This window comes from Narcine bancroftii, chromosome 2 (genome assembly GCF_036971445.1).
Source record: "Narcine bancroftii isolate sNarBan1 chromosome 2, sNarBan1.hap1, whole genome shotgun sequence".
Lineage (NCBI taxonomy): Eukaryota > Metazoa > Chordata > Chondrichthyes > Torpediniformes > Narcinidae > Narcine > Narcine bancroftii.
In genome coordinates this window covers 240,953,492-240,965,625 of record NC_091470.1, presented here as the reverse complement: position 1 = coordinate 240,965,625, position 12,134 = coordinate 240,953,492, and the positions used below count along the sequence as shown (strand labels likewise).

Genomic DNA, 12,134 nt, shown 5'->3' with positions numbered 1-12,134 from the left:
TGGAAAAACAACCAACTGAAAAACCTCACAAAGATAAGCGTATACAGAGCCGTTGTCATACCCACACTCCTGTTCGGCTCCGAATCATGGGTCCTCTACCGGCATCACCTACGGCTCCTAGAACGCTTCCACCAGCGTTGTCTCCGCTCCATCCTCAACATCCATTGGAGCGCTTTCATCCCTAACGTCAAAGTACTCGAGATGGCAGAGGTCGACAGCATCGAGCCCACGCTGCTGAAGATCCAACTGCGCTGGGTGGGTCACGTCTCCAGAATGGAGGACCATCGCCTTCCCAAGATCGTGTTATATGGCGAGCTCTCCACTGGCCACCGTGACAGAGGTGCACCAAAGAAAAGGTACAAGGACTGCCTAAAGAAATCTCTTGGTGCCTGCCACATTGACCACCGCCAGTGGGCTGATATCGCCTCAAACCGTGCATCTTGGCACCTCACAGTTTGGCGGGCAGCAACCTCCTTTGAAGAAGACCGCAGAGCCCACCTCACTGACAAAAGGCAAAGGAGGAAAAACCCAACACCCAACCCCAACCAACCAATTTTCCCCTGCAGCCGCTGCAACCGTGTCTGCCTGTCCCGCATCGGACTTGTCAGCCACAAACGAGCCTGCAGCTGACGTGGACTTTTACCCCCTCCATAAATCTTCGTCCGCGAAGCCAAGCCAAAGAAGAATATAAGAAGTAAAGAACTTGGCCTCGATTTGGATGGAGTACAAAAATGATTTATTATGATAGCCTTAGCTGTAGCAAAAAAATGTATTATGTCAACATGGAAATCAGAAGATAGCCTGAGAATACAGCAATGGTACATAGAAATGAATAAATGTATTCCATTGGAAAAAATAACATACAATTTAAGAAAAAACATCACAGTATTTGAACAAATTTGGGAACCGTACGTGAAACACAACAGAGAAGTCCTACTGCAAACCTCCACCCCCGAAAATGACAGAATGAGAAGAAGAAAAAATTAACTGACCCAATGTGTAAAAGTAGTTGATACGATTTTCTTGTTTATTTCATTGTGTGATGACATTGTTTAATGGGTTAAATGTATCATATATGTTGAACGTTGTGTGGGTGGGGAGAGGGTGGGAAGGAGGAAGGGGAAAAAGGGGAGAAAATGACACTGTGTATATTCAAGAGGGAAATGTTTATGTGTATTTTGGTCAATATGATTCATAGTGTGAAAAATAAAAAAAATTTAAAAAAGATAAAGAACTGTTGTCTATCATATTAGCTCTGCAGAATTTTGATGTACATCTTGGTTCCTCTCATGAACCAATTGTGATATTTACTGAACACAATCCTCTTATGTTTTTGGAAAAAAAAAGATTGTTAAACTGGAGTTTAATATTGCAAGAATATAACCTGCAAATTAGTCATATCAGAGGTACAAATAATGTGATAGCAGATTATATTCAATTTCAACATTTTGACAAACAGAGTATATAGAAAAATATACTCAACTTTGGATTACTTCGTTGTAACTTATTATATATTGTGTATTTTTATCTCCTTTGTGATTTTAAAGACAGTTTAGTTACAACTGAATTTTAACTCAAAGAGTTAAAATTCCTTTAAAGGGGGAAAGTGTGACAGAGTAAATCGATGTGTTTTTGGGAGATAAATTGGGAAAGGTTTGTTAAGAGTAGGTTACATTCAAACACTTTAAAACAGATCTTATTTGAAATACTGGAGCTCTGCTAATGCTAGACATATCGGCTCCAAGAGCGACCAAGCTTTTGCAAGAGCGACCAAGAGACTTCACTAATGGATTGTTGTTTACAAAAAGGCAACGGATGAAAGAGCTTGTCGGAGCCACAGATCATCTGGAGCTGTTCTAAGAGGGTCATGTGGTTTTCCAAGCAGTTTTTTGAGAGAGAGAGAGAGAGCGAGAGAGAGAGAGCAAAAGAGAGAGAGCGAGAGAGAGTGAGAGCGAGAGAGAGCAAGCAAGAGAGAGAGAGTGAGAGAGAGAGAGAGAGAGTGAACGAGAGAGAGTGAGAGCGAGCGAGAGAGAGTGAGAGACAGCGAGAGAGATCAGTCCTACAGCCAGCAAATGGGACTGGGACTGGGACAGGAACAGGACAAGCTTCTGGAAAACCCCATTTGGAAGATGGTTTGTAAGAGCTTTGTTTAGCCTGGTCAAAGCCCTTGTGGATCATGCAAGAGGAGAGAATTGGAATGAGAAACAAGAAGGAACTCTGTGGTGACCTGAAAGAAAGAGGTTATCATCTGGAGCACTCTGAAGGGGAAAGTTTTGTTAGCAAGACACTGAAGTGGCTGATGGAGGTAAATCAATTGTGCATATCCTGGAACAGCAAATCTCTCTCTGAAAACTGACAAGAACCTTCCTGAGCGGTAACCATTTACCTTTCAAGCACCAAAGCCTGGTGAACTTTATAAAGGTTAAATTCTGTGCATGGTATATGAATTGCCTGCAACCAGTGAACTTGGAGGAATGAGAAGTGAAATTGGACTGAATCAAAGAACTTTTCTGAACTTACACACACATTACATACACCTGCACTTAGAATTAGAAGGGGGTTAAGTTAGGTTAGTTAAGTCAATCATGATAAGTTAAAGTGTGATTCTGTTTTCAAGTTTCTTTTCTTTGGCTTGGCTTCGCGGACGAAGATTTATGGAGGGGGTAAAAAGTCCACGTCAGCTGCAGGCTCGTTTGTGGCTGACAAGTCCGATGCGGGACAGGCAGACACGATTGCAGCGGTTGCAGGGGAAAATTGGTTGGTTTGGGTTGGGTGTTGGGTTTTTCCTCCTTTGCCTTTTGTCAGTGAGGTAGGCTCTGCGGTCTTCTTCAAAGGAGGTTGCTGCCCGCCAAACTGTGAGGCGCCAAGATGCACGGTTTGAGGCGATATCAGCCCACTGGCGGTGGTCAATGTGGCAGGCACCAAGAGATTTCTTTAGGCAGTCCTTGTACCTTTTCTTTGGTGCACCTCTGTCACGGTGGCCAGTGGAGAGCTCGCCATATAACACGATCTTGGGAAGGCGATGGTCCTCCATTCTGGAGACGTGACCCATCCAGCGCAGCTGGATCTTCAGCAGCGTGGACTCGATGCTGTCGACCTCTGCCATCTCGAGTACTTCGACGTTAGGGATGTAAGCGCTCCAATGGATGTTGAGGATGGAGCGGAGACAACGCTGGTGGAAGCGTTCTAGGAGCCGTAGGTGGTGCCGGTAGAGGACCCATGATTCGGAGCCGAACAGGAGTGTGGGTATGACAACGGCTCTGTATACGCTTATCTTTGTGAGGTTTTTCAGTTGGTTGTTTTTCCAGACTCTTTTGTGTAGTCTTCCAAAGGTGCTATTTGCCTTGGCGAGTCTGTTGTCTATCTCATTGTCGATCCTTGCATCTGATGAAATGGTGCAGCCGAGATAGGTAAACTGGTTGACCGTTTTGAGTTTTGTGTGCCCAATGGAGATGTGGGGGGGCTGGTAATCATGGTGGGGAGCTGGCTGATGGAGGACCTCAGTTTTCTTCAGGCTGACTTCCAGGCCAAACATTTTGGCAGTTTCCGCAAAGCAGGACGTCAAGCGCTGAAGAGCTGGCTCTGAATGGGCAACTAAAGCGGCATCGTCTGCAAAGAGTAGTTCACGGACAAGTTTCTCTTGTGTCTTGGTGTGAACTTGCAGGCGCCTCAGATTGAAGAGACTGTCATCCGTGCGGTACCGGATGTAAACAGCGTCTTCATTGTTGGGGTCTTTCATGGCTTGGTTCAGCATCATGCTGAAGAAGATTGAAAAGAGGGTTGGTGCCAGAACACAGCCTTGCTTCACGCCATTGTTAATGGAGAAGGGTTCAGAGAGCTCATTGCTGTATCTGACCCGACCTTGTTGGTTTTCGTGCAGTTGGATAATCATGTTGAGGAACTTTGGGGGACATCCGATGCGCTCTAGTATTTGCCAAAGCCCTTTCCTGCTCACGGTGTCGAAGGCTTTGGTGAGGTCAACAAAGGTGATGTAGAGTCCTTTGTTTTGTTCTCTGCATTTTTCTTGGAGCTGTCTGAGGGCAAAGACCATGTCAGTAGTTCCTCTGTTTGCGCGAAAGCCGCACTGTGATTCTGGGAGAATATTCTCGGCGACACTAGGTATTATTCTATTTAGTAGAATCCTAGCGAAGATTTTGCCTGCAATGGAGAGCAACGTGATTCCCCTGTAGTTTGAGCAGTCTGATTTCTCGCCTTTGTTTTTGTACAGAGTGATGATGGTGGCATCACGAAGATCCTGAGGCAGTTTACCTTGGTCCCAACAAAGCTTGAAAAACTCATGGAGTTTGGCATGCAGAGTTTTGCCGCCAGCCTTCCAGACTTCTGTGGGGATTCCATCCATACCTGCTGCTTTGCCACTTTTCAGTTGTTCGATTGCCTTATATGTCTCATCCAGGGTGGGAACCTCATCCAGCTCTAGCCTTAGGGGCTGTTGAGGGAGCTGGAGCAGGGCGGAATCTTGGACTGAGCGGTTGGCACTGAAAAGAGATTGGAAGTGTTCTGACCATCGGTTGAGGATGAAGATCTTGTCGCTGAGGAGAACTTTGCCGTCTGAGCTGCGCAGCGGGCTTTGGACTTGGGGTGAGGGGCCGTACACAGCCTTTAGAGCCTCGTAGAAACCCCTGAAGTCGCCAATGTCCGCGCTGAGCTGGGTTCGTTTGGCGAGGCTAGTCCACCACTCATTTTGGATCTCCCGGAGTTTGCGCTGAAGATGGCTGCATGCGCGACGGAAGGCTTGTTTCTTCTCTGGACAGGACGGCTTTGTAAGGTTTTCAAGTTTAAAGATAATTAAAAGCAACTTTTGTTTAAGTTTTGTTTGTCTTGGTGAATATCTATTGCTGCTGGATTTTGGGGTCCTCTGGGCTCGTAACAGTAGAGTCAGAATTTTTTCCAAGGGTCATGGCCAGAATGAACATGTACCTAACTAAAGATCTGGACCCACTGCAATTCGCCTATTGTCACAATCACTCCACAGCAGATACAATATTGCTGGCTCTCCACTCAGCTCGAAATCACCTCAAAAACAGCAATTGATACATACAGCTGCTCTTCATCAACTACAATACCATTATTCCCTCAGTGCTGGTCAAGAAGCTACAAACTCTAGTACCCCCCCACCCCCACACACAACTGGAATCGTGACTTTCTCATTAGAAGACCATAGTCAGTATTAATTGGCAACATCTCCTCACTGATCATCAACATAGGCACACTGTTCTACTCATTATACACCCATGACTGTGTGGCCAGGCACAATTCCAATGCCATCTACAAGTTTGCTGATGACACTACAGTTGTTGGCAGAATCACAAATGCCAATGAGGAAGTGTACAGGAGGGAGACAGAAGGTCGTTGAATGGTGTAATGGCAACAACCTTGCGCTCAACATCAGCAAAACCAAGGAGATGATTGTGGACTTCTAGAGGAAGTCAGGGAACATGACTCAGTCGTCATCAAGGACTCAGTAGTGGAGAGGGTCAAGATCAAATTCCTGGATGTCAACATCTCAGAGGATCTGACCCGGAGCCTCCATATTGATGCAATTGCAAAGAAGGCTCACCAGCAGCTACATTTTGTGAGGAGTCGGAAGCGGTTCAGAATGTCATCAAAGACTCTCTAAACTTCTACAGATGTACTGTGGAGAGCATACCGGCTGGTTGCATCACTGGTATGAAGGCGCCAAATCTCAGGACAAGGATAAACTCTGGAGGGTTGTTAACTCAGCCTGCAACATCACAGGCACCAGATGTCACTCCATTGAGGACATCTATAAGAGGCAGTGTCTTAAAAAAACAGCCTCTAACCTCAGGCCGTGCCCTCTTAACTCTACTACCATCAGGAAAAAGGTTCAGGAGCCTAAAGACGAGCACTCAATGGCACAAGGACAGCTTCTTTCCCCACTGCCATCAGATTCCTGAATAATCAATGAACCAAAGAAGGTTCATTGTAAGAAGGTTATAATATGTTTGTGCTATGATACTGCCACAAAGAAACAAATTTCATGATAATAAATCCTGACCAGCCCTTTTCCTTCACTTTGATCATCGAGTTTCACCAATAATTCTATACACACAAAAAACTGATGTATTAAAGGCAGTGAGTAATCCCATGAAAGTAATGAAAAATAAACACATAAATATGTTTGTGAAACCAAAACTCGTTGCAGTTTTTCCAAAAATTTTTGTTAGGCAATAGATTATTCATTAAAATCACTCTTGAGCAATCTGAAAGTTAATAGTAAATAAAAAAACTAAAGAGCATATGAGTCGCTAGCTACTTCCTGCATTCTTTCTTATTCAGAGCTCACAGCAAGAAAACTCACACTGCATGAATACAAGCCAAAATTTTCTGACAAAATAAAGGTTTGGACATTTTTTAACAAAAATAGGCTGCTTACCTCTCGAAGCAACAGACTAAAATGGAGGAAATTATCTCTGCTTATTAACTGGTATGACATCCAGATCCCTTCTTTCCCCAGAGTGTTTACTCATTGTTGACATTTGTTTATCATGCCTTGGATTTTAGCACTGAGCCAATGTTTTACATTGCTCAGTCTTTCCACTTAAAAGATTGTATTTAGTTAATTTTTTAAAACTTTAATGGAACCATCAGAAAAAGTGTTTAGTGCTCATAAAATAAAGCTTTATTTAAAAAGGATAAATTCAACAGTGTCCAAAAATACAAACATGGGAACCTGATTGACCTGTGCCTGTTCAGTGTAATTCAGAAGCATGAGCTGCATGCCCATTACTATATCTACAGTATGTGGCCACAGCTACCACACTGCTCATCAGTAGGATGCAAGATTGCCAAAAGGCTCATGCAGTTCTCTGAAGTCTCAAGGTAGTCTTATAGCATGTACGTGCTACGGCAGAGAGTGGAAGAACGACAAACACTTGATGCGGTTATAATCAAGGCGGGTTTATTGCTCTCCCTGCCCTTGCTTATATAGGCCCAGTTTCCCACTGCTGGGCCAAGTTTTCCTACCATTGCTGGTGGAAGCAACATCAAAGGTGTTCTGGCCACTGATTGATCAGCATTCCTGCTGCACAGGTAGTCGGCCAGGAAGAAAGGCCATTAGCCTGCATGGACTTTGTGAGATCGCCATGTTTGTCCACCATTTTGTGGATCAGGTCACCTCCCGAGTAACGGGCTGCTACCCCTCCTGAAGAACCGGCAATCCAAGTGCGGTCCTTTGATTTTGGTGGCCTGCCCCTGCGTCGCAGGGGCGGCGTGGTGACTGGTTGGTTAGAGTCCAAGTGTGCTGGTTTGAGGTTGTCAGTAGTGAAGGGCCCCTCCTTACTGCCAATGACCAGCATGCATGTGGATCCATTGTGTCTGGTCACTTAGTAGGGTCCCTCGGATGGTCACTAAGAGGCGGGCGGGTCGTGTGCTCCCCATTGCACAAAGACATATTTGCACGTCTTAAGATATTTGGGGATGAATGTTTGGGTTGGCCGTGTGGTGAAGACTGTGTTGGGGCTAGAATGCCTAGTTGCTCCCTTAGTTTTTCCAACATCGCCGCTGGTGGTTCTTCTGTGTCCCTAGCAGCGGCCAAGATCTCCTCCGGGATGACTAAGAGTGCACTATATACCACTTCCACCGCCAAGAAATCGAAGTCCACTTGCCTTTCCATCAGTTGTTGTGGCCTTGGTGTTCACTGTGTGCGTGGCCTAGTGAACTGTTCCGTGACAGAACTGCTGTCCCTTTTCACTCTCCAGAGCACGTCCACCCAGACATCAACATTCTGGGGTCGCTGAAGTCTTTGTCGGCAAACAGCCACGCTGCTGTGTCCTAGTCGAGTGAGCTCACCACGCAGTGGTACTTCGTGGCATCAGCAGAGATCTGGGCTTTGGCCTGCTCGAACCACACCAGTGGCTGTGATGTCTAGAACATTGCAGGGTTCAAGGAAACTGCATGGAGCGTTGATTGATCAATCATCTTCGGGTCCAAATTCCATTTGGACCGATCAAGGTCACATGCACACGCTACCGTAGAGAGTGGAAGAACGACACATACTTGATGCTTTATTGGTCTCCCTGCACTTGCTCATATAGGCTCAGTTTCCTGCTGCTGGGCCCAGTTTTCTGCTCGTGAGATCGTTTTAGACTAACATTGTCTCATCTATTCCTGCTGTTTTCAATTCCTCACATACAATGGGGTTCCTGACACATCCACTGCTTTCATTATCAAGGCACTGACACAGATCTTCATCATCTAAACATGATACCCGGTGTTCATCCACAGTGACCAGGGGTCCAGTTTCATGAGTGAGGAGCTGTACCAGTACCTTGTGGTGCAAGGCATTGTGTCTAGGCACACGACTAGCTACAACCCCAGGGTAACAAGCAGGTGGGACATGAGAATGGAGTAATCTGGAAGGAAGTCCTCCTGACCCTGAGGTCAAAAGGATGGTCCATCAACTATTAGCAAGAGGTCCTCCCTGAGGCACTCCACGCCATACGGCTACCAATCAGACCCCTCACAAACACCTTTTCTCCTTTCCTAGGAAATCGGCGACTGGCATCTCCCTGCCAGCATGGCGGACATCTCCGGGACCAGTACTCCTCCGTAAGCATGCAAGGACCCATAAATCCAACCTCCTAGTCACGCAAACCCAAACTATGCCTTCATCAGGTACCCTAATGGATGGGAGGACACCATCTAAACCAGGGCTCTGGCATCAACAGGGACCCAGTCCCCTTACCCCAGCCACCCCGGGCCACCCCCCCCGGGGACAACACTTACCTGCTACCTCTCCACAGGCACCCACCCCTCGCAGACCCGCCCTGCACCTACACACCTCCGTCAGGCACCATCCTGTTTGCACCACCAGCCACCCTGACCACTCTGGACCTGTGCGACCTTCAAGCAGCCCTGCCCCCACTGACCATTGACCAGGAGCTTGCCCTGTTATGGTCCCAGAGACAAAGGCGATCACTGGAAAACTTGAGCTTGTAAAAGACCTAGAACACAACCCCCCAGACTCTTTTAAGAAGGGCGATACAGCAACTACACTGGCCGGAATCCTACTGGCCTACGGTGGGGGCAACCACTGTACCTGCAGGTAAGTAACCTTGGAATCTGGCCCCACCATGCCAGCTGTCAATCACCAGCCGATATAAAGACTCGAGCCAGCCCCTTCCAGAGACGACAAAGACCTAGTGTTCAACTTTAAGCAAATTAAAGCCTGTAGTACAGTCTTCTCGAGTTTTGAGTTTGTTTGCTGCCCAAAGCGCATCACAGGAGGTGAAAAGCAATAAACACCCCTCATGTAAATTCTTCTCCCTTCTGCCATCTGATAGGAGGTACCGTACCACTTGGGTCCCAATGTCCACATTGGAAACAGTTTTTTTCTCCAAGCCATCAGGCACCTGAATTCCCAGAACTTATGTGGATAGTGCACTGTGGACTGTTATCGTATGCAGCTAAATATTTTAATGTGCTTAACTTCTATTCTAACTATTCTAACTTGTATTCTTATATTTATGTAAAGATGCTCCTGGAGAAACTAGCTTGTCATGAATGGTATGAATGATAAATAAAGATGACCTGATTTGATACTTAGTGAAATTGCAACACATGACTAAATGCATGCTAAAACAATAAAAATATACAATAAACAGAGCTTAGTGATCTCGCAACTACAAGAACAGATCAAAACTGTAAGCACTTTGTCATAAACGGAGGCAGACAATCCTGGAAAGACAGGGTGTAACCAGAGTTTGTGATGGAAGAAGTTTGCTCATTGTCAATAAAGTGGGGTTCTATGAGTTCAACTTTACCTGGCTGTTGCTTGAGAACCCTGTTGGACAGTTCTGCCAGTTTAGAATTCAGTCCCTAAATGTTTGTGAGGTCTTTTCAAAGTAGATGGGTGGCGGTGATTGTGGGGGGAGGTGGCAGTGGCTTTGATGTGTCTGATTGAGCTGATGTGGCAAAATCATAGTTGCTCCACAGAAGTGCCAGGTAATCAACATCTTCATCAGAAGTGAGTCTAATCACCTACCCCTGACATTTAACAGCAAGTTTCCCCCATTAACCTTTGCCCATAAACACATCTGGGCCAGCCACATAAATACCATAGCTCAGACAATAGGTCAGAAGATGGGTACTTTGTGGCAAATGACTCATCTGATATCCTAAGCACCTTTAACCATCTGCAACCCAGGTATGCCATGGAAATCTCTCCTCTTGTCTGAATCGATGAATTATCAACAGCACTCTGGACATTGCACACCATTCAGTTAAAAAAACAATCTACTTCACAGGCACTCGAAACATTAATTTCCTTCAACACTAGTGCAGTGCCTACCAACCTCAAGATGCATTTCCTGAATTATTCAACAGTATTAGACTTGTGTCCTTTACCATCAAGAACAAGAGCCAATAGGTTCACCTCGAATCTGTACACCCCTGATTTGAAAAAAATCCCAGCCCTTTACTGAGTTCCAAAGCTATGACAGGATTTGCACACCATTGCATCCTAGAAGGTAGTATCATTAACTGCAATACATCTCTTCTGGATGAGCTCAAGGCCTTATCTGCTCACCTTGCAAGGGAAAACAAAGAAATAGTATAGAGAGCAGATCACATCTTGGTTTTTCATGGAATTTACTCATTATTTACATACAATTTGCAAAGGAAATCACACAACTCTCGAAATATGACTGGACAATTCCTGTCCCTAGGTATGCTCCCAAGCTCACAGCTCCCAACTAGACATTCAACTTGCTAATTTCTGAATCTTAGGCATCAATAATTCTATTGATCTTCTGACCTTCCCCCAAAGGCACAACTAATCAAACAAGACCTGATTTCAAGTATCCAGGTCTCAATTACTCAATACCATACCCTTTCAAACAGCTCCCAGTCACTAGACTTCAGGAGCTGTTCCTCAATACTTGACTACAAGCAATGGCATTCACCCTGTCACAGGGAGTCAACATCACTCGAAGAGGCACACCACCCACCATCATCAATTCAAGTTTATTGTCATCTGATTGTACATGTACAACCCAATGAAACAACATTCTCTGGTCCTTGGTGTAAAACATGCAGACACTCAACCAGACAACACACAGATGTATGACAAATAATACATATGCAGGACAAGTATTATAGCTATATAAATATTTTTTGTACAAATGAGAGTCTTGGATGGTTAGTGTGAGCAGTTCCTTTGGTCGTTCACCATTCTCACTGCCCGTGTGAAAAAGCGGTTCCTCAGCCTGGTGGTGCTGGCTCGGATACTCCTGTATCTCTTCCCTGATGGGAGCAGCTGAAAGATGCTGTGTGCAGAGTGGAAGGGGTGAGTACCCTCTTCAGACAACAATCCAGTAGATCACATCAATTCGGGGGGTGGGGGGGGGGAGGAGGGAAGGAAGAGGAACGACTCCAGTGATCTGCTCTGCCACTCCAATCCATTTCTCTGTAGCAACCATACCACACTGTGATGCACTGGCCAGAACACTCTTGAGGTCCTATAGAAGGTTGACATAATGGTGGACAGTAGCCTTGCCCAGCTTCAGTCCTCTCATGAAATGCAGTCGCTGTTGTGCCTTCCTAACAAGTGAGGAGATGTGAGTGTCCATGATAGGTCACCTGTTAAGTGAACTCAAAGGAACTTGGTGCTCTCCACTCTTTCTACTTTCTAGTTGTTGTGTAGTGGAGGATGGTCATTCCTGATCCTTCTGAAGTCCAATCATCTCCTTCGTCTTATCCATGTTGAGACTCAGGTTGTTACTCTTGCTCCATTTCACGGATTTTCCACCTCTTCTCTGTAGTGAGACTCATCATTTTTGCTGATGAGGCCAAGTATTGTTGTGTCATCTGTAAACTTGAGGGCATGTTAGAGCTGGATCTGATGATGCAGTAATGGGTCAGTAGCACAAACATGAGTGGCTGTGCATACAACTCTGAGGTGCGCCAGTGCTCAATATTCTGCTACCAATACAGACAGACTGAGGTCTTTCCATTAGGAAGTCCAGGATCCAATTACAGAGAGGGATGTTGAGTCCCAGTGAGGACAGCTTCTCCATCAGCCTCTGGGGAATGATCGTATTAAACGCCAAGCTGAAGTCGATGAACAGCAGCCTGGTGAATGAGGAGTCATTCAG

At 45.6% G+C, this 12,134-nt stretch overlaps 1 protein-coding gene across 1 annotated transcript in view; it reads right to left on the bottom strand.

Moving 5' to 3' along the window:
• The window catches only part of colec10 (collectin sub-family member 10 (C-type lectin)), a 94,139-nt gene extending 87,644 nt beyond the window's left edge, over positions 1-6,495 (bottom strand). Inside the window, exon 1 of the mRNA XM_069920587.1 lies at positions 6,416-6,495. Within this exon, the coding sequence (XP_069776688.1) occupies positions 6,416-6,475 (60 nt within the window). The 5' untranslated portion in view covers positions 6,476-6,495. The remainder of the gene's footprint in view (positions 1-6,415) is intronic.
• Between the last annotated feature and the right edge of the window lie 5,639 nt (positions 6,496-12,134).